This window comes from Nomascus leucogenys, chromosome 7b (assembly GCF_006542625.1).
Source record: "Nomascus leucogenys isolate Asia chromosome 7b, Asia_NLE_v1, whole genome shotgun sequence".
In the NCBI taxonomy this organism is placed as follows: domain Eukaryota; kingdom Metazoa; phylum Chordata; class Mammalia; order Primates; family Hylobatidae; genus Nomascus; species Nomascus leucogenys.
The window spans coordinates 89502707-89523094 of record NC_044387.1 but is presented as its reverse complement, the minus strand read 5'-3'; the positions used below and the strand labels follow the sequence as shown (position 1 = coordinate 89523094).

The 20388-nt window shown below is 38.4% G+C and overlaps 1 protein-coding gene across 3 annotated transcripts in view; it reads left to right on the top strand.

Annotated features, from left to right (window-relative positions):
* The window catches only part of SH3RF1 (SH3 domain containing ring finger 1), a 175239-nt gene that overhangs the window by 100841 nt on the left and 54010 nt on the right, over positions 1-20388 (top strand). For all 3 annotated transcript variants that reach the window (XM_030816315.1, XM_030816316.1, XM_030816314.1), the window contains exons 3-4: positions 12044-12319; positions 13165-13260. In XM_030816315.1, coding sequence (XP_030672175.1) covers positions 12044-12319; positions 13165-13260 — 372 coding nt within the window. The remainder of the gene's footprint in view (positions 1-12043; positions 12320-13164; positions 13261-20388) is intronic.

Below are 20388 nucleotides of genomic sequence, written 5' to 3'. Positions count from 1 at the left end.
TGTCCCTTTGCCTTTGGGCAGAACCAAACGTGTGAGACTGTTCATTTTTTTAAAGTCTCCAGTGAAAGATATCATAATCCATTGCAATATTTAACAACCCTCTCTGTCAGGAAATTCCTTTATCTACCTTAAATAATGCATGCATGAGTTTAAGCCTGTATTTTTTTCTTCGGTGAGTTCCAATCAGACTTACTCTCTTTATGTAAGACCTTTTCATGGTATTTGAAGACTTATTGTAGAAGAACACTGCTGTCCTAATGCATCTCAGTTTCCACAGCTTTTCTGCCAATATTTTCCAACACTTTGATCATCATTGTCTCCCTCTACTGAATATGCCACAGTTCTCTGTTCCTGTTGTTTATGGGATTCAGAATGTATCCTGGACATCTAGTGAGAGACTGACTGGTGCTAATATAGGGTCAGATTCTAGCAGTGACAGTACATTATGTACAGTCATTTCTGTTCTGTGATTTCCTTTTGGAAAAGTAGACATCTTTATGTGCATTAATCTCCATACCTCTGAATTTCAGATTTCTTGTTTTTCTCATTTTGCCATTCTCTTGAATGCCAATGTGACTTGTTATTCATTGTGATACTTTTGCTTTTGTTTTTGTTTTCAGAGGTGAGGTCTCACTCTGTTGCCCAGGCTGGAGTGCAGTGACACAGTCATAGCTCATTGCAACCTGGAATTCCTGTGCTGAAGTGGTCCTTCCACCTTAGCCTCCTGAGTAGCTGGGACTATAGACCTGTCCCACCATGCCCAGCTAATTTATTTTTAATTTTATTTAGAGATAGGGACTCACTATTTTGTCTAGGCTGATCTCAAACTCCTAGCCTCAAGATATCTTACCACCTCGGCCTCCCAATGTTACCTTAATATCCTTTGGTATTGAGGTAAAATTTGTATGTATGAATTATAGTTCTTTAGTGTACGATCTAATAGGTTTTGATACCTTTCTACACCAGGATAACTAACACCTCAATCAAGATATAGAATATATTAATAGTCTCAGAAATTTCCCTCACACCCTCTTTCACTTATTTGTTCACCTCCTATGGGCAACTACTGTGATTTTTACCACAATAGATTCGTTTCACCTGTTTTTGAATATTTTAAAAATGTAATCATATAGTATTATTTTTTTAATTCACATGTGTCAGTAATTCATTTTTTGAAATAGTTAAATAGGATTCCATTTATTCCCATGTTGATGGACATCTGGATTGTTTTCAGTGTTTGGTATTATAAATAGTGCTGTGATGAGCATTTTTGTACAAATCTGGGTGTGGATGTATGTTTTCGTTTATCTTGGGTTAATACCTAAGAGGGGTAGATTGAGGAGTAAATGTACATATAACTTTATAAGAATTTTTCAAACAGTATTAGACCCCCACTAGCAATCTGTGTAACTAGTTGCTCCACATTTTTTAGAAAATTTTCTGTTGTGAGTCTTTAAATTTTAATCATTCTAATGAACGCATTATAATATATCATTGTGGTTTTATTTTGCAGTTGCCTGATGGTGTTGAGTGCCCTTCCATGGCTATACAAACATCTTCTTTTCAAGATGTGTATTCACATCTTTTGCTTGTTTTTATTTTTTAATGTTATCAGTTACTTAATTAGGTTCTTAAGAAATTTAGAGCACCACTTTGTGAGGATAAATTTTATTTGTCAGGGCAAACACAGATTACAGGTAGCCCTGGAGCTGAGGAATGGCTTTGATTTTTGTTAAAATTTATGAGTCCACAGCTTTCTGATCAACCTTGCACTGGTCATTTCTCTTTTTCCATGTTGAAGATACCACCTTCTTGGTATCTGGGCTTCTGCAGCTGCCTCTTCTTGAAGTAAGCAACGTAAGATGTTTTGAGATTTTTACATTGCTGATATCAATTTTGGTTGAGGTGGCAATGACAAATTTCTGGTGTGTTCTTCTAGAGGAACTCAATTGAGGACCAGAGGTCCAGTCACAAGTAACGAGCCAGTAGCCAGCTGCTTCAGGAAAACCATTCTCTTGCCTCTGTGGCACCTAGAGAGGATGATCAGAATGGTCCCTGGGGTGATGCTGGCTCGCAGTTTCTCACATGCTGACTGAAGGTTTTTGCTGTGGCTCAGCAGCTTTTGAGACACATCTTCAGTAGGATAATATCTAAGCATTTTGTGAAGTTTAACCACCTAGGTTACCACCATTCTTCTCACCACCAACTGGTTTTGTAACAGTTGCAAGAACTTTCCTTCTTTTTCTTTTCAACCTTGGATTTATTGGCTGAGTACTTCCTGTTGTACATGGCACTTCTGGAATATATAGCAGATAAGGAATATCTGCCAATTCCTCTAATAAGGATAGGATTTTGGCCACAGTGGGGCTTCCCCTTCTTGGGGCTTTTAGCCTTGAAGTTACCCCTTTTCACCTTACCACCAGCATCAGCCTTCTTGGCTTCAGGTTCCTTCTCTTTAGTATCCAGCTTCTCAATTTTTTCACCACCATCTGGCAAGATGGGAAAGAGCTTTTGCCTGTTTTTAAATCAAATTGTTGGTTAGTAGGAGTCATTTTAATTCTGGATTTGAGTCCTTTGTCATATATATATATATATATTTCCCAATCTGTGGTTTACATTTTTATTTTCTTCATGTGTGTTTTGTTGTTGAACCTAATTTTTCAATTTCGATATAGTCAAATTTGTCAGCTTATGGTTAATTTAGGCTTTTTTTCCCTCCCTACACATCACTAAGGTAATTTCTTGTTTCCCCTATAAAACTTACAGTTTTAGCTTTTACATTTGAGTCTGGGATTCATCTTAAATTAATTTTTGTATATGATGTGAGGTAGGGGCTCAAGATTCATCCCCCTCTATTCCCCATGGGCTTCTAATTGTTCCGAAATCATCTGTTGAAAAGACTTTATTTTCCTCAGTTGAATTGCCTTGACACTTTTGTCTAGTTGTTCATGTGTGTGTAGGTCTACTTCAATATTGCTTTAATTCTGAAACTGTGGACTATCTTTTACATTTAACCTTATGTTTAAATTATATGAGCATCCTCTCTCCAAGGTATTAATGTAAACACTGGACAAAACTAAAAATAGGCAATTGAATTTCACTGAGGCCTTACCTGACCCCCCCTCTTTTTTTTCTCTGAGACAGAGTCTCGCTCTGTCACCTAGGCTGGAGTGCAGTGGCACAATATTGGACTACAGGCACGCGCCACCATACCTGGCTAGTTTTTTGTTTGTTTTTTGTTTTTTAAGAGATGGGGTTTCACCAGATCACCCAGACTAGTTGTGAACCCCTGGCTTCAAGTGATCTGCCTACCTTAGCCTCCCAAAGTGCTGGGTTTGCAGGCATGAGCCACTGCATGGGGCTGTTACCCAACCTCTTTAATACTAAAACATGTTCTCACATACCCCTCTCCCTTTGTGTTTCTGAATCTCCCACTTTCCTGGATTTCTGTAGGATTAGATAAGATGCAAGCAGTCCTGGTACATGATCGTTCCTCCCTATTTAGCCCTACACCCCAGGGTCAGGTTGGAGGCCTAGGGCAGGGCAGTGGCAAGAGAAGGGCAGATTCTTTGCCAGGAATCTGTTTTTCAAATAGGTAGAAACTTGACCTTTTCCCAGGAAATAGTCTCCATCCTGTGATGAGTCTTCAAGATGGTAACTCAAGTTACTGCAGAGAATTTTCCCAATAAATATTCCTGCTCTCTGCAAAATACTGTTGTAATTATTAAACATGTGATGAAACAGAAAACTAATATTCAGGGCAATGAGTGACACAAACTTCTTGCATTTTACTTGAGTGACTGCATGCTCAATAGCTATCTTCACTTGGAGAAATTCATAAAATTTGTTTTCTTTAATGATTTATCTGTCAGTTGGGTACTAAGGCCATCAAGAGAAATGCTGTATCAACTGCATGACTATTTCCTCATAACCACCAAATGAGTTTATAAGGAAAATATTTATTTGCTGTAGTTTGCTACATAATTTGTTTCACATTTTTCAAATGCCAGCCATTTGCTTAGTATAAGACGCTCAACTGCCGATTTCCAGAATGGACTATGTTTTAGTTCTAGTGTCTAGAACACAGTGAAGTTGATACCAGTTTGCAGTGCTTGCTCACGTTTCCCCAGGTTTTTCTGTAGCACCTTAGCATGCCCCAGGTTTCCCAGCAGCCTAGGAAATGGTAATAAAAATGTCTCCTTCAGTATTTCTGTACCTCCCATGTCTCAGAATCAAGTGCCCACCACCTACTGTGTACTTGGGAGGACAGTTTCAAAAAGATGGATTAGCAGTCTACCATTCATGAGGAGTTCCCAGAGACACATAAATACGTGTTTGTATATATTTTGCAATTTGTGTAAAGCTGTTGAGCCTGTCAGTAGAATCGTCTTTTTAGTTGCTTTTCCTTTAGATGTGTTCTTTTTCCACTTAACCTGTCCACACCTTACCACTCAGTCCACTGGAGATAACTTTTGTTCTTTCATTTATTTATTCAGCAAGAAGTTTTTCACAGACACAGAGATAGGTACTCATGATACAAAGATGCATAACACATAGTCCCAGGTCTCCAGGTGGTTACAGTCTAGCAGGAAGAAATAGGTTATAAACTGAGTAAGATAAGGGCCATGATAACAGTATTCATAAGGCAATCTAGATGTACATAAAAAGAGCAGCACTTTCTCTAGACTTGGGTAGAGGAAGGTTGGGAGAAGCTTCCCCAAGGAGGCAATGCCTGGGCTGGGTCCTGATGGATAAGTAATGGCTGTCATATCTGGGAAATAGAAACTGTCCTATTGACCCACACAAGAATCAGATCATTGATCTTGGCCTTATTTACACCTGATTCCAAACAACAAAAGCAGTCATCCTAGACAGACATAAAAATCCAAGTGAAAGAAATGCAGCATAATTATCAGGCACATGATACATACACAAGATGGGGAGGTGGAGGGAGAAATGGACTGTTCTCAATGAATTTTGGTGGAGGAGAGATGGCATATATGAAGTTGGAGGTGATGACAGCAGACTGGTTTGCTTGCTGAGGGTGGAAAATATGAGATGGAACGGACAATCCAAATGGAGGGCCATAAAACTCATGATTTAGACCATTAATGTGATTTAAGAGGTAATTGGGAACTGTCTCCAGATTGTAAAGTCATCGGTGATGTGGACAAAACCGTGTTTCAGGAATTATCCTTGTTACTGTGGTTATAGTTTGCTGGTTTTCGTCCTACCTCTCTAGTTTCCTGTATCTCTCTTTTTTCTGCCTCCTAAGTATAGGTATTTACTAAGCAATGCCCCTTAGCCCACTTTTCCTGCAACATTGCCTTTTAAACATGCTCCTGAGTGCCCCCTCAGGTTCTCCTGTACTTGTAGGAGAGGAAAATCCAGGAGGTGGGACGAATGTATTTCAGTTTGTTTTCTATATTTTAGTTTCTAGAAAAAAAACATTTAATGAAGAGTCTAATAGCGTTTTTTCATTTTGAAGTTTGGAAAACTCTTCTTCATTTTTTTTTTTTTTCTGGGTGTTTGAATATACTCTTGACTTCAGCTACATTCATTATGCAAATGATTAATGATGAGAGTACAGCCCAGGGAAATTGATAAGAAAGCTGCTTTATCTACTCTCCTTTATCTCTAGTTTTTCTTTTTTCTCTCCCTCTACCTTGCCCCCGAAGCCATTAATGCCCCCCACAAAACAGCAAGGCTGCTGGAAACCATAATTGGCTGATTGCTGTTTGGTCAAGAGCTGAGTTAGACACTCCATTAGCGATGGTGGATTGGATTGCAGGAGCTGGGTAAGGAGAGGATAGAGGGTGCAGAGCCCACAGATTAGCATGAGCAGGGCAGCAGACAGCACAGAGTGTGTGCTAAGGAACCACCAAGCGCTAAAAAAGCCCAAAGGCTGGCCTTGGTCAGCCCACATTCTTGAGCTGGTATGGAACTGGAACCAGGTCTGGAATAAGGAGGGAGGCGGGCTGGCTGCAGAGTCTACTTCTGGAGAAAGCTGAAGAAAATGAGTATGCAAGAAAAGGGGACACTGGGATAGCAGAATAAGGGCAAAAAGAAGACATGTGAATGAAGAAATACGTTTTGTCTTAATTTCTGTTTATTTACAGCTGCCATCCTCAAAGTGCTGGTAGATTTGATTAAAGTTAATATGATTAGAAAATTTTATGTAGTGAATTTGGGGTAGGTGGGAGGTAGAAGATTAAGAAAATGATTGTCAGATAAAAATTCCCCAGCACAGTGCTTTCCAGAAATAAATGTTAAAGGAAAGAACAAATGAAAGATGGACTATTGTGGAATTATGGGATTCTCAGTCCCTTCTGATGTTACTTTGGAAAAATAAAACTTTTAATATTTGTCTTGGCCGTCATTGAAGTTGAAACATTTCAAGTGATGGCCAAATCATATTTGAGTGATTATCTGATGTAGATATCTTGAGAATAATACTTAGGAGTTATTAACTATTAAAGAATCAATATTTTCATGAAATACTGTTATTATATCTTGACAGATATTTTACTTTGTAGGGGAAAGCCAACATGTTTTTTGTTATACAAAAGACATTCTATTTTTTTTTACTTTTTTTCTGAGACGGAGTCTCACTCTCTTGCCCAGGCTGGAGTGCAGTGGCGCCATCTTGGCTCACTGCAACCTCTGCCGTCTGCCTCAGCCTCCCAAGTAGTTGGGACTGTAGGCACACCACCACCGTGCTAGTTTTTGTACTTTTTATAGAGATGAGTTTTGCCATGTCATCCAGGCTGGTCTTGAACTCCCTAGACTCAAGTGATCCGCCTGCCTTAGCCTCCCAAAGTGCTGGGATTACAGGTGTGAGCTACCATGCCTGGCCCAAAAGACATTTTTAAAAAATTGTTTCTTCCATCCATTTTTCTACTTCTTACTCTGTGTGGCACTTTCTATTACTATGATTTCTTTGTGCCTCAGTTCTTTCTGGAAAGTTTCTGAAAGTCAAGTTAAAATCAGCGTTGATGCCAATTTAGATATAACTGAGTTATTAAATTATACACATTTTATAGCTGTTCCCACTACAAGAGTGTCTTCTAGATTTTCTTTTTAGGAGGTTATTGAATCTTTTTTACTTTATGGAGCAGTAAGAAATGCATGAAGGAATTTGAATTTAGAGAGGCTGTCTTGCATGTACATCTGGGCATTGGCATTTAGAGTCTATAAAATAAATTGGCAGTGAATGTTTTATTTACCTGTTAGAATCTCAGCTAGATCATCAAGTAGCATTTTGCCAGATATATTGGAATACAGCTGATGGTATGGAAATGGAAGTCTAAAGCATTTAATCAAAAATATTTATATGCAGATCACATGAAGATTTTAATATCTCAAAAGACAACCTGTATGTATGATTTGGAAACAAAAATTATTTGAAATGTAAAGCTGGCCCACTATCATACTTATTTTTTTAATGAACAATATAGTAGATATTTATCAAAATGTATTTTAGATGCGGAATTATTGTAACAGTTTGCCTGACTAAATTGCCAAGCTTTTTGATAAAGCTGGCAGTGTGAATGACAGCCGTAAACCCAAGGTTAGACTGCAGAGTCGGTTTCTCTTTGGCTTTCTCTCCTTTTAAGCCTCCCTTTCATGTGTAGCCAAGTGAAAGTCTCCAAGTGAAATACAAGCTCTGTGGATCCTTGGGGGCCTTGGCCTGATGAGAGGATACAGAAGAAAAGCAGCAGTTTGGAAGGCCTGCAGAGGGCTTGGAGGGCAGAGGGCCCAGTGATGACATGACTCTCAGACCTTTCGAAGGAGATGAATGAGAGGGCAGTGCCTCCATGGGCTCCGGACATATTTTATCCACAGAGTAGTCCTAGGCTATCAAACCAATTGTTTTGGCTTTATCTTTCAGATGTTGCAAAAGGAAAATGTGTTCTTTTATTGCTTTTCCAAGTCGTTTAACCGTTTATCCTTAATCATCTGCAGTCTGTGTGGGAATAAGTCTTTCAAAGATCACTGAACTTTGCTTGATTTAAAATCAGAGTAGAATTCATTTTATTTAATGTGGGAAGCCTTCTTTTCAGAAACTTGACCCAAACTGGCTTTCTAGCCTCATAGAATTTAATTGAAAAAGAATACCATAGAAAAACACAGCCAGATGCACAAATGTTTGTTCATGGGTTAGATTGTCATAAGCTTTATGATTCTTTGTGGTTACTAATCATTGAAACAATTTTAGCAGTCAAGATTTAGCAAGTTGGGATGAATTAATGAATTTTCAGTTGCATCATGGAAATGTAACCCTAGGCTAACCATAATGTATATCACTGTTATCATAGTAAGCTTTCTCCTTGCCACTGGTCTATTAGAATCCTTGATGATTTTAGGAACACGTAATAGATTTGTTTTGTGGAAAAGTTAGTAAGTCCATTAGGCCACTGGTGTGTGGAAGTGATCTGTAAAGAAATAAATTCCTTCAGTTCCCACATCAGCATATCACAAAAGAACCATATTGTGGGTCGTCTGGAATTTTACAGATCTCTTCAAGGAGCAGTTCAGAATGGTTTCTAAGAGTGCTAAATCTGTATCTTGGTGCATGGGTTTGGCTGGCATGGATTTGGACAGAGTGGGCCAAACAGAGCTAATTGAGGTAGGGAAAAAAACAGGCCATAATGGTGAATAGAGTTATTTGTCACCGAGTTTGTAATGGGATTTTCAATTAATTCATGCAGGCTTCCAATGCCTTACATTAGCCCTGTCAAGATGAACTACAGCCACATCTAAAATGCCATCCGCTATTAAACGGTGCATGTCAGTGAATTTGTAATTTCTTCTGTTCAACCAGAAGATGAATGGATTCTACTCAGAAAACAAATGTGTGCTTCAGAAATGCACATTTCAAAATCCTGAACACTTCCTAGGAGGAACATTCTTTGCATTGTTATACAGTGAATATGTATTAAAAATGTAATTGCTATGTGAATTCATCTAAAAGGGAAAGCATCCAGCTGTGGAGAGACAAATACATTGTCAGGTGCCCCATTTCACTGGTAAAGAGGCTTTTTACACTGGGTAATGATGACGATGATGACAATGATGATGGTTCACACATGTAGCATGTACTGCCTGCTGGGTCATTTAAGGTGTGGCTTATACACATGAATTCGCTAAATCCTCACAACAGCCCAAATGAAGAAAGAGGCACAGAGAGTTAACCTGCCCCAAATCACAGAGCTAGTAAATGGGATTCACACCCTGCAATCTGGCTCTGGAGTTTGTGCTTCCAGCCAGTACCCTATACTGCTTGATCAGAGTCTCTTCAGCTATTGTACAAGAGTTTTAGTACAGTACTTGCCAGTTTTCTCTCTCTCTCTCGATTGCTGTGTTTTACTATTATTTCCTCAAACCTATTTTTGGAAATATTGTTAAGCTGTGATAACTAGCCTTGAAGAAATACATAATATAGTGGAGAATATAATGAGGCATCTGAAAGGGTAGAAAAAAATTAGAATTCTTCTTTCCCCAGAGTTGGACACTAATGTAATGTGACCAAAGTACACAGCGTTGTGAATGGCCAGAGTTCTTGGTGGGCATTTCCTTTCTGGGCACAGCAGAATTGCTTACAAGATTAGGTCAAGGCAGAGTAACAGGAATGACGCCATTGGAGGCCAGATCTTAAGACAGAGTCTGAAAGTCAGAGGTCACAGGTGGGTGTCATTACTCTGGAAGGCTCAATTTCCCAGGACATTGGCCTCTCAGGGAAGTTCTAATTAACCAACTACAACATCACATGGACTAAGCCAAGGCAAGATGATTGCCAATAGCATTTTGAGAGCAATAATTAATATTCCTAAACAAATGTTTAGCGAAACAAATTTGGCTTATAGGTAGTCCAGACTCTAAGTCTCTAAGTAGAAACCAAACTAATTTTTGAAAATTGTGTTATGAAGTTCTGTTGCCATCAAGGGTATAAAACTTTGATCCACTTTTTACAGGTCGGGGGGCAGACAATGATATAAGTAATGCTAACTATATTGCTCTACTTCATTGGAAATATTAAACTTAAAAAATATTCAACTAGTTGAGGCCTGTGCTTTGCACATAGCTCTCTGCCTGACTGCCCACTTCATGTCCATTTTCCACACTACTGCCAGACTGATCTGTCCGGCACATAGAACCTAAGTCTATTTGTGCATTAAACACGTAAATTACTTACCATTACCAGAAGAACGCAGCAATAAAAACTCTTTCATATGTTATCAAGACCCTCAATAAACTGGCCTCTGCCTACCTCACCTTTATGTTCCATAATTCTTTTCCAGGAATACTGCATTCTTTATGCTCCCCAGTCCTGCTGCACATGTGACTTCTTACCTCCAGGTCTTTGCTGGTGCTGACCCCTCTGCCTGGAATGCCCTTACTTTTCTCTTTTATTCATTCACTCCAACCTTGACAACTAATTCCTGCGCATCCTTTAAGTCTTGGCTCATGTGTCACTTCCTCCAGGAAGTGTTTCATTTTCCTACTCACCAAACACCAGAGACCTATGTTCTTGGTCCCCATAAGTGGTGTGCATATCTTTATCATTACATTTATTACACTGTATTGTAGTTATTACTAATATCTTTTAAGAAAAGAACTGTCTTATTCTTCTTTAAGGCATCAGCACTTGCACATTGCCTGGTAAAAAGTAAACGCTTGGGCCGGGTGTGATGGCTCATGCCTGTAATCCCAGCACTTTGGGAGGCCGAGGTGGGTGGATTATTTGAGGTCAGGAGTTTGAGACCAGCCTGGCCAACATGGCGAGACCCCATCTCTATTTAAAAATACAAAAATGAGCCAGGCGTGGTGGTGCTTGCCTGCAGTCCCAGCTACTTGGGAGGCTGAGGCATTAAAATCACTTAACCCCGGAGGCAGAGGTTGCATTGAGCCGAGATTGCACCACTGCACTCCAGCCTGGGCAACAGAGCGAGACTCCGTCTTAAAAAAAAAAAGTAAAAGCTTGATAAGTGTTTTCTGGAAGAGTGAATAAATAAATAAAGACTCCAAAAGCAGAAGCCCTGTAATCTTGTTCAGGGAATTATTATAGACGTGTTGGATTTTCCACTTATCTCCTGAATCAATGATACGCAGCAGCACTCAGAGAGGCCAAAGATCTTAAAGTGACAACTGATGCTCAAGATTGGGCACCCCCAATGCCCTTGAAAAGTATCATATTAATCAGTTGATGATTAAATTGCACTGGGGGTTATGTACACAATTTTAAACTTGTAATTTAAAACAGTAATGCAATGCAGGAACATTAAATTCCTCATCTCTTAGCTTATCAGCCTAACAATGTGATCTCTTCCAGGAAAGAGCAAAGTTGAATGATCTTAGACTGTGAAAGACCACGTGTCTATACACTTACAGATTATAAACTTGGGGATGGCAGGGACTGTGACTGTCTCACTCACTGCTGTATCCAGACTCGTGCACAGAGTAGACCCTCGTTAAATACTCGTTGAGCTCATGAAAGAGTAAGACCTACTGCCCACATTAAAAGCAATATCAGGAAGAGATTTGCCCAAAAGCCAAACTCTGATTTTTATCAACCAAGCTTAAAAGCAGTGAGTAAATTAGTAAATTTGGTTTAAATTTTTCCCCTCAGTATTTATCATTTCTCCTCAGTGTTTATCATTTATCCTGATGAATAAAGTAGTTAATGTAGGAAGTTAAGCTTGTTTTTTATGAGTTCTTGAGAGGCAGACCTGGCAGTCATGCTTTCCTATACTGATAACCTCGAAGAAACAAGGCAAAACACCCACTAAGTTAAACTTAAGAATAGAAGCCTAAATCATGGCTGGTGCATGGGTGTCATACTGTTTTTATGTCACTATGGACAATTGTTTTGTGTTTTCTATTTATTGGTAACACATATATATTGTTTTTGTGTGATATTTTCTTCAAGGGGTACAGTGTGGATTTGATCTTGACTTTAAAACAATGACAACGCAGCTGTATTTTCAGAGACATTTTAGGACAATTGTTTTATTAAAATTCATCCCTCTTTTTTTTTTTAAAGGGTATACCTCAGTTACCATGTGCCAAAGCATTATACAACTACGAAGGAAAAGAGCCTGGAGACCTTAAATTCAGCAAAGGTGACATCATCATTTTGCGAAGACAAGTGGATGAAAATTGGTACCATGGGGAAGTCAATGGAATCCATGGCTTTTTCCCCACCAACTTTGTGCAGATTATTAAACCGTTACCTCAGCCCCCACCTCAGTGCAAAGCACTTTATGATTTTGAAGTGAAAGACAAGGAAGCAGACAAAGATTGCCTTCCATTTGCAAAGGTAAAGGTAGAATGTGCTTGTTTTCTGTTTGCCAGCTCTACCTCTGTACCCAGATACATAGAAATACAGCTTGTGTTGCCTTTTGCAAAAAAAAAAAAAAAAAAATACAAGTTTTGTGTGAACTACTCACTATGCTTCTGAAAATGCCTAGAAGCAGTCTTTAAGTCACAAGGAAGGTAATTTTATGCACAGACTTCTTATATGAAAGATTATTTTGGTTGATGCTCTATGTGGTATCATTTTCATATTTAGAGTCTGAATTTATTTCTAAGCCACTTTAAAGGGTGCATGCACCACTCAGGGATTTTAAAGTACCGAATTATGAATAACAAAATGAAATGTCATTACTTTCATATTTTATATGTAAATTTCTTTGCCTAAAAGCATACAGGAATATATCTGCCGAATTGATAAAATGGTTTGGAGTTTTAAGCAGAATATTGTGATTTTTGTGGAGAAAAGCGGTAGGATGTACATTTGTGTAGGCATTTGGTTTATTTTCAGAAAATGAGGAGCATCTGAGAATCAATCTAAAACAGAAACTCAGGAGGCTAGGGTAGGTATCATTTAAGGTTGCAATTTGTAGATCTTAACAGAATTAGCAGCCAGCTCCCTTGCATAGGAGTTCATAGCTTTGTAACAGTTGGAAAGGACACCAGGTGGGCTGGTAGCTACCTTTTAATTCATGAAAACATTTAATCCATGTACTAAAGATATGTCATAGCATTTTTATTCACGTACTCTTTAAAAAAACATGAGTCTCTTTATTGAAAAGGAAAATTAAATGACAAGCTTAATGGTACAGCTTAATGATCAGGTAGATTAATGATTTGCTGTTTCTTCAGGATGATGTTCTGACTGTGATCCGAAGAGTGGATGAAAACTGGGCTGAAGGAATGCTGGCAGACAAAATAGGAATATTTCCAATTTCATATGTTGAGGTAAATTAATCTGTAGAAACTTGAACTGTGTTAATATTCAGCTTACTAAATAAATCTTAATTATGCAATTTGAGTATTAAGAAGTCCTCACAACAAAAAGCACCAGGAATGCCCTGTTACTGATCACTGGACAGATCAGAAAGAATTCCTCCATCCTATCCAACAATTATTGAAGACAGTGAGATACTTGAAACTCTTTACTTTTTCTCCCTGCTAAAAGCATTCCTATGTCTTGTTAAATGTCACTGTATGCTTATTGTCAGTCACCTACACTATTTCCTGTGTATTCCATTTGCTGGCTTTGGTGGGAGTAGAAAGTTGATAAAGTTCTTAAGTAAGATGGAGAAAAGTGTATTTGTTTATTTTTTACTTACTTCTTTGGTTACTTGCTGCATCAGCAGAACCAGAATAGTGATTTGCAAAGTGAGGCTTCAATAAACATTTGTTAAAGAAGTCAATGAATCTTCCTCCATCCCATCCCAGCAACTGCTTAGCCCCCTTTCCCTTTTTAAATCAGCTTTGCTTGGAAAGCTTGTGGCCAAGCTTGACATAGTAAAGTCTTTTTAGAGAGTATGTGTAGTCACATAGTTATATTACTTTAAAGAATAATACAAGCTGAACATAAACAAAGGAGTTACAATTCATAGTAGACTTTCATTACATCATATATTATAAACTAAACGTCCTTTGGGAGTAAGAATTTCTTGCTGAAAATAAAATCGAAGGCATTTTCAAAGAATGAAGCGTGGCCCAGACAACCATTCAAGGTTAGTTGAGGCCATGGAAGGCTTCTGGTAAGAAGTGAGGTCCTAGTAGATACCTGTGTGATGGATAAATAAGGGTTAACCAAGAGACATGGAAAAGGTGTATTTTATGGCAGGACATCCAGACAGGGAGACCAGCATGTGCAAAAGCCAAAAAGTAAGAGAGAGCACAAGATTGTTTGGGGAACTGAAAGTAATCCGGTTGTTTAAAATATCAAAGCACGTATCTTAAGCATGTAAAAATGAAAAACCACTGTCACTTATTTTGCAATCTTTTTATCTGAAGCATTTGTTTTGGCATGATTTTGAAAACTAAAATGACAAACTGTATCATTGTAGCCAGCACTCAATTTCCTCCATAGAGAGTGAGATTGCCAACGTTTTCATAAAAAATCAATTTGACTACCGTATATCCATGGGAAAGTAATTCAAACCATGTATGAGTCTTGAATTTTATCCATACTCTTCAGATGTTCCTGTTTATTGAAATATTTTTTTCCTCCTTTGAAAGCAAACAACAGAAAAAAACCAAACAACCCTTAACTCACAGGCAGTCCTTCCTGTACATTATGTATATATTCTAACTGTGGGTCATGGAAAACTACAAGCACTTTCAAGTATTTGAATAGTTACACTGAAGAGCATGGGTAAGCACAGGATTAGTAATGAAAGCCTGTCTTTACTTGTTAGGTATTATCAATATTACATGCTGATACTTGGTTTGTGATGCATGAAAAGGGATTACTATATTTTTGTTATTGGGTGAGTATAGAATTGTGCAGATGGGCATAAAAGATCCACCCATGGCAAATCCAGAGTCACTTCGAGTCACTTGACTCATCAGGATTATTTACTCTGACTTAAGTTGGAAAGATAAACTGCCCAAGTAGAAAGTATTTTCATTCTGCTTCTTTTCTTTCAAATGAGCATTTTCCTCATTTGAACCAGAATCTTGCCATTTGAGATGTGGTAAACAAGTTGTCTATCTTTAGGAGCCTATGAACATTTCTTTGATGTCAAGCCATCAGGTTGAACTTCCTGGTAGGGAGCAGAGCATCTAAGGATTAGTGACACCTGGTTTAGCCCTTAGGGGAATAAAGTGGAGGCAGACTTCAGTCGCAACCTGCTGAAATTCAACTATTTCAATAATGTCGATTGTCTTACAGGGCATTCTTAGCTGTGGTAAAGCAAACTATAGGAATAAAAAACTGGGGCTTTTTCTTAAGTAATGGTCTTTCTCTAGCTCTGTAAACCTATTCATATTTGCCCCACTTCAGGGGCCAGACAATCCCAGTATAAAAACAGGCTGCATCACAAAAATTGGTAAATAATTCTCTTATAAATAGACATTTAGGTCTCCATCAGTGTTAGGTATTTTGCTTTTTTTGTACAGTCCTGCCAAAAACTGTTATCTCCCAGAAGTTTTGAGAAGATTGAATGAGATGATGTATCTCCAAGGGTCTGACACCGCTATGTCTTATGCATAGTGGTTTGGAGCTCAGATTAGACCATCACAGAGAGGGTACCAGAGCATGGTAATAATCAAATAAAAGAACCTAACCACCATGTGTAATGAGAGAAGCTGAAACTCCCCCTTGACTCCTGCTGGCCGACTTAGGTAATGGATATGCCCAAGGAACTCGCTTATGGCAGAAAGTCTGCACGGGATGGGCCTTGGGGTAGGATTATGGACCTGGAGTAGAATCTCTGGGTCAGAGGTTCAGATGTGGAGCTGTGGAATTAGGAGGGAAGGTAAACTGTAAGGAGCTGAGCACTGGAGGTGGGTAAAGAGAGGACTGAGATGGTGAGAAATGCTACTGGAATAGTTTGCCCTCTCTTCCTGTCCTCAACTATCCTTTTCTTCCGCAACATCCTGTGACTATGGACTGTAATCTCCACATGCACTGGAGTAAGGTGGTAAAATAGCAGTGGTGGTATAGTGACTTGCAAACAAATCTCCTTTTTTTTTTTTTTTTTGAGACAGTTTCGCTCTTGTTGCCCAGGCTGGAGTGCAATGGCACAATCTTGGCTCACTACAACCTCTGCCTTCCGGGTTCAAGCGATTCTCCTACCTCAGCCTTCCAAGTAGCTGGGATTACAGGCATGCACCACCACGCCCGGCTAATTTTGTACTTTTAGTAGAGATGGGGTTTCACCATGTTGGTCAGGCTGGTCTCGAACTCCTGACCTTAGGTGATCTGCCTGCCTCTGCCTCCCAAAGTGCTGGGATTACAGGCATAAGCCACTGCGCCCAGCCAAATCTCCTTTTAATAATGCAAAACACTTTGCTTATTAAAGTAGAACACAAAATTCTTCAAAGCTTGAATGGAGGAGAGTCTGGTTGGGAGAAGTGAGTAGGGGAAGGAATGGCTATATAAATGGCCCTGGATTCTTTGCCTTGGAGTCCTTATTGAGCTCTTAAGATAAGGGTAAGGGTTCTCTTGCTTTGATCACATTCACCCTTCCCCTCTGGAGATTCTTTCAGACCTCTCTTTGTTCGAGCCTTAGAGGTTATGGATTCTATTCAATTTAGACAGGGCCTTTCTTTACTTGTGTAAGCTGGAAAATAGTAAAGGTTAAAAGCAATTCTTGAAGACACCATGCCAGGATATATATAAAAGGGTGTATTTTTTAAGGACTGAATACAGTTTTAAAAAAACAAATTTTTAATCTGCTTCTTTCTTTGTTCAAAAACACTAGTTTTCTGTAAAATAGAAGGAAAGATTTTTAACCCTATTAATTTGGAGCTGACTCATTCATTCAAGTTTGGATGACATAATTCTTAAGCAAGCAAAAAATTTGAATGAAATAAGTGCTGAATATGGAATTTTGGATGCTTCCCAAACATAATTGTGTATTGTAGGCTTATGGTGAACTATAAATTTTTATTAAGTTTCTCATTTTATTTTGATTCCTAGTCATTTGTTTGAAATATCGCCCACTGAGTTTTTCAACACCAAAAAAAATTATTTAGCAACTTGCTCCTCTGCTATAGATGATAAAAGGTAATGTGCAGAAGGCCTGAAGTTGGAGTGGCCTTATAGACAACTATTCTTACTCGGTAGTTACTGCCAGAAACAAGGGCTGCATTTCTCATTTGTTTACATCTCATGTCAGCTGTCACTTCCTCTGACAGACTTTCTCTCACCTCATCTAAGGGAGTGCCTCCTCTTCACTTGCTTTACCCCAAACACATACTGGTGCCATAGTGGGAGAAAGCTTGGACTCTGGAGCCAGATGGCCAGGATTCAAGTCTTTTTTTTTTTTTTTTTTTTTTGAGATGGAGTCTCGCTCTGTCTCCCAGGCTGGAGTGCAGTGGCGCGATCTCTGCTCACTGCAAACTCCGCCTCCCGGGTTCCCGCCATTCTCCTGCCTCAGCCTCTCGAGTAGCTGGGACTACAGGTGCCCGCCACCACGCCCGGCTATTTTTTTTGTATTTTTTTAATCTAAGTGACTTTGAGCCTGGCTCTTCATTTGTAAAATAATAAGTTCCAGTGATACTTAAGAATAGTGCCTGGTACCAGCAAGAGCAGTGTCAGTGATGGCTGTGATTATTATCACCATTGTTATTATTATCCCTAGAAATTATTAACACTTTTTTCTGTCTGTGAGTATTTCCAGTTATTTGTTGATGTGGTTACTAGCTGACCCCTCACCCTCCATTTCCCCATTAGAATTCAAACTCCCAAGGGCCGGTTCCCCAGGGTCTTTGCACAGCGCCTGTAGTAGGCTTTCAATAAATAATGGTTGAATGAATGAGCAACCTATGAACTTTTATAATGAAAGGTTCTAAACCCAAAACAAACATGTTTGTTTCTACATTTTTCAGCTAATTCTCCGATCATTCACTGCTTATGTGTATATCTTATCATTGGTTTATCTTGGTGTTACGTCAAGATGTTACATTCTTCAGACCAGCTGGTCTGTGTGACCTTAATGCGAGCTTTTTTCCTGTTTTTCTTTTTTTTTAAAAAAACTAGGCTATTTGGTTGTACCTAGTTTAGAATTTTCCCAAATTAATGGTAGCAATACTCTATGGATTAGATCTTGTAATCTCTACTGGTTATTTATTTATTAAATACAGTTGTCCCTCAGTATCCACAGGGGATTGGTTTCAGGATTCCTCACGGTTTCCAAATCTGTGGATGCTCAAGTCCCTCACATAAAATGGCGTACAGCAGTCAGTCCTCCATTCCTCGAATGTGGGGCCCTAAGATGCATGTAGAGGGCCAGCTTTGTAGAGAAGACCCCCCTGGGGGTAGCATAGGTCAAAGGATATAAAATTTTAGTTATGTAGGAGGAGTAAGTTCAAGAGGTCTATAGGGTGACTATAGTTAATAACAATATATTATTGTATTCTTGAAAAATTCTAAGAGTGGATTTTTAAGTGTTCTCACCACAAAAAATGATACGTATGTGAGGTAATACATATGTTAGTTAGCTCAATTTAGCCATTCCACAATGTATACATATTTTAAAACACCATCTTATACATGATAAAGATATACAATTTTATTTGTCAATTTAAAAAGTAAAATGTTAAGAAAAAAAGACTCACTGATTCTTTCCGAGATGAATTTTTACCTATTTGCAATTTCTCCTTTGACTTACTTTGAGCTGAGGTAGGATAGACTTATTGTCAAGGATCCTCATTTTTAAAATAAGTTTATTGACATAAGTTACATACAACAAACTACACATATTTAAAGTGTACAATTTGGAGTAATTAGTTGTATTCAACTTCTAGAATCAACCATAGACAAATCATGGGAGATATTTCTCTGGCTATGGATAGAGTGTGTTATCAGCCTTAACAATGGGAAATCAAAGGGCTCAGGGAGCACAAGTGGCCTTAAAGGTGGGGGTGCTAGCTTCCTCTTCTAGGGAATGAGAGAATTGGAAGGTAATGTCTGTGTTCCAAAGAATAAGAAGTAGAAGTGTAGGTACATAGTTTGAAGTTGCCAAGGTGACCCCTGGAGGAGCTAAGAATAACAATGCTAACTTTATTTTTTAACTAAAAGCCTTTCCTCTTGAGAATAATGATAGCAGAAGGGTACAATAATAACCTTTGATCTAATAATCAAAGAGTTAATTGAACTATGTAAAAAGATAGCATCATTTATACTTTTGGATATATTTTTTCCTTTAGATGTATTATTTTCCTTTAAAATTAAAAAGTTAAATCAATGTTTATAAAAGAAATTTAGGGAGATTGTGGGGAAGTTGGGAAGAGGGAATTACTGTGTTGCTTAGCATCCAAATTTCCCTTTCAAACCTGAAGTAAATAAATTTTTATAAGTGAAATTTAAAGACATTGTTGAGAAGTCAGTAAGGGAGAATTACCCTGTTGCTTAGCACCATACTTTAATCTGTAATTCTGACTGACTGAATACATTGGATCTGCCTTTGAGTAGCTTTTTTTTTTTTTAAGCACCGTAGACTATGTCCCATGGTGTAGGTTTTCATATCTTCTGAATGCTATCCACTTGATACAAGTAATTATTGCTTTTCCTTCTGCCACAACAATAGAAGGAAAAGGGAAAATGAGCACTGGCTCCTGAAGTTCTAAAGGCAAAGGCAGGTCTCCACTGAGCTCCAGGAACAGCTGTTTAATAAATATGGCTAAAGACTTAATCTAAAAAGGAGTTGTTTAGGTTAGGTAAGGATTTAGGGTAGTTTATGCTCTATCTATTATTCAGAGGCTTCTTTCTAATTTAAGAGTTTCTTTTTGTTTTCCATCAGGAAAACATTGAGAGAGCTGAGATTGTAAAGATCGGTTAATGTTTATGGAGTTCTCACTTCACGAATGGACAGTTTCCAGTACTCTAGGTAGTTTCATAGAACATAAAAACGCAGATTTCCTGCATAGCCTTAATCAGAGGCCTAGGCTAATCATCAAATGGTATCTTAGGTCCACAATGACTCCCTAAAGAATCGCCAAGTTCTTTAACCTGGCCATATTTTGCTACATGTACTCAGGGCCCTAGCTAAGTTTACTGATCATTCCTGGAAAACATACCCTGGAATTGCTCTCTTTACAGCTCATCAGGGATATTTCTTTGTCTGTATAGAAAGCTCACCTTCAAGGTCCAAATAAATACTATCATTCCTCATGAAGCCTTTCTTCCCTAATTTTCATATGCAACAAAACAAATTCTATGAAACAGAACCAAAAAAAAAAAAAACCCGTCTCCTTGCTTTGAACTTCTACAGTACCCCGTTTATACCATTTATACCATTCTTACTTGCCTGGAACATGCTAAGTGTATAATTAGGTTTGTTGATGATTTATTATTTTCCTGTGTTTCTTGAGAGCCATATCTTATGTAAAGGATTTTTTAATGATTTTATTTCTACAATATAA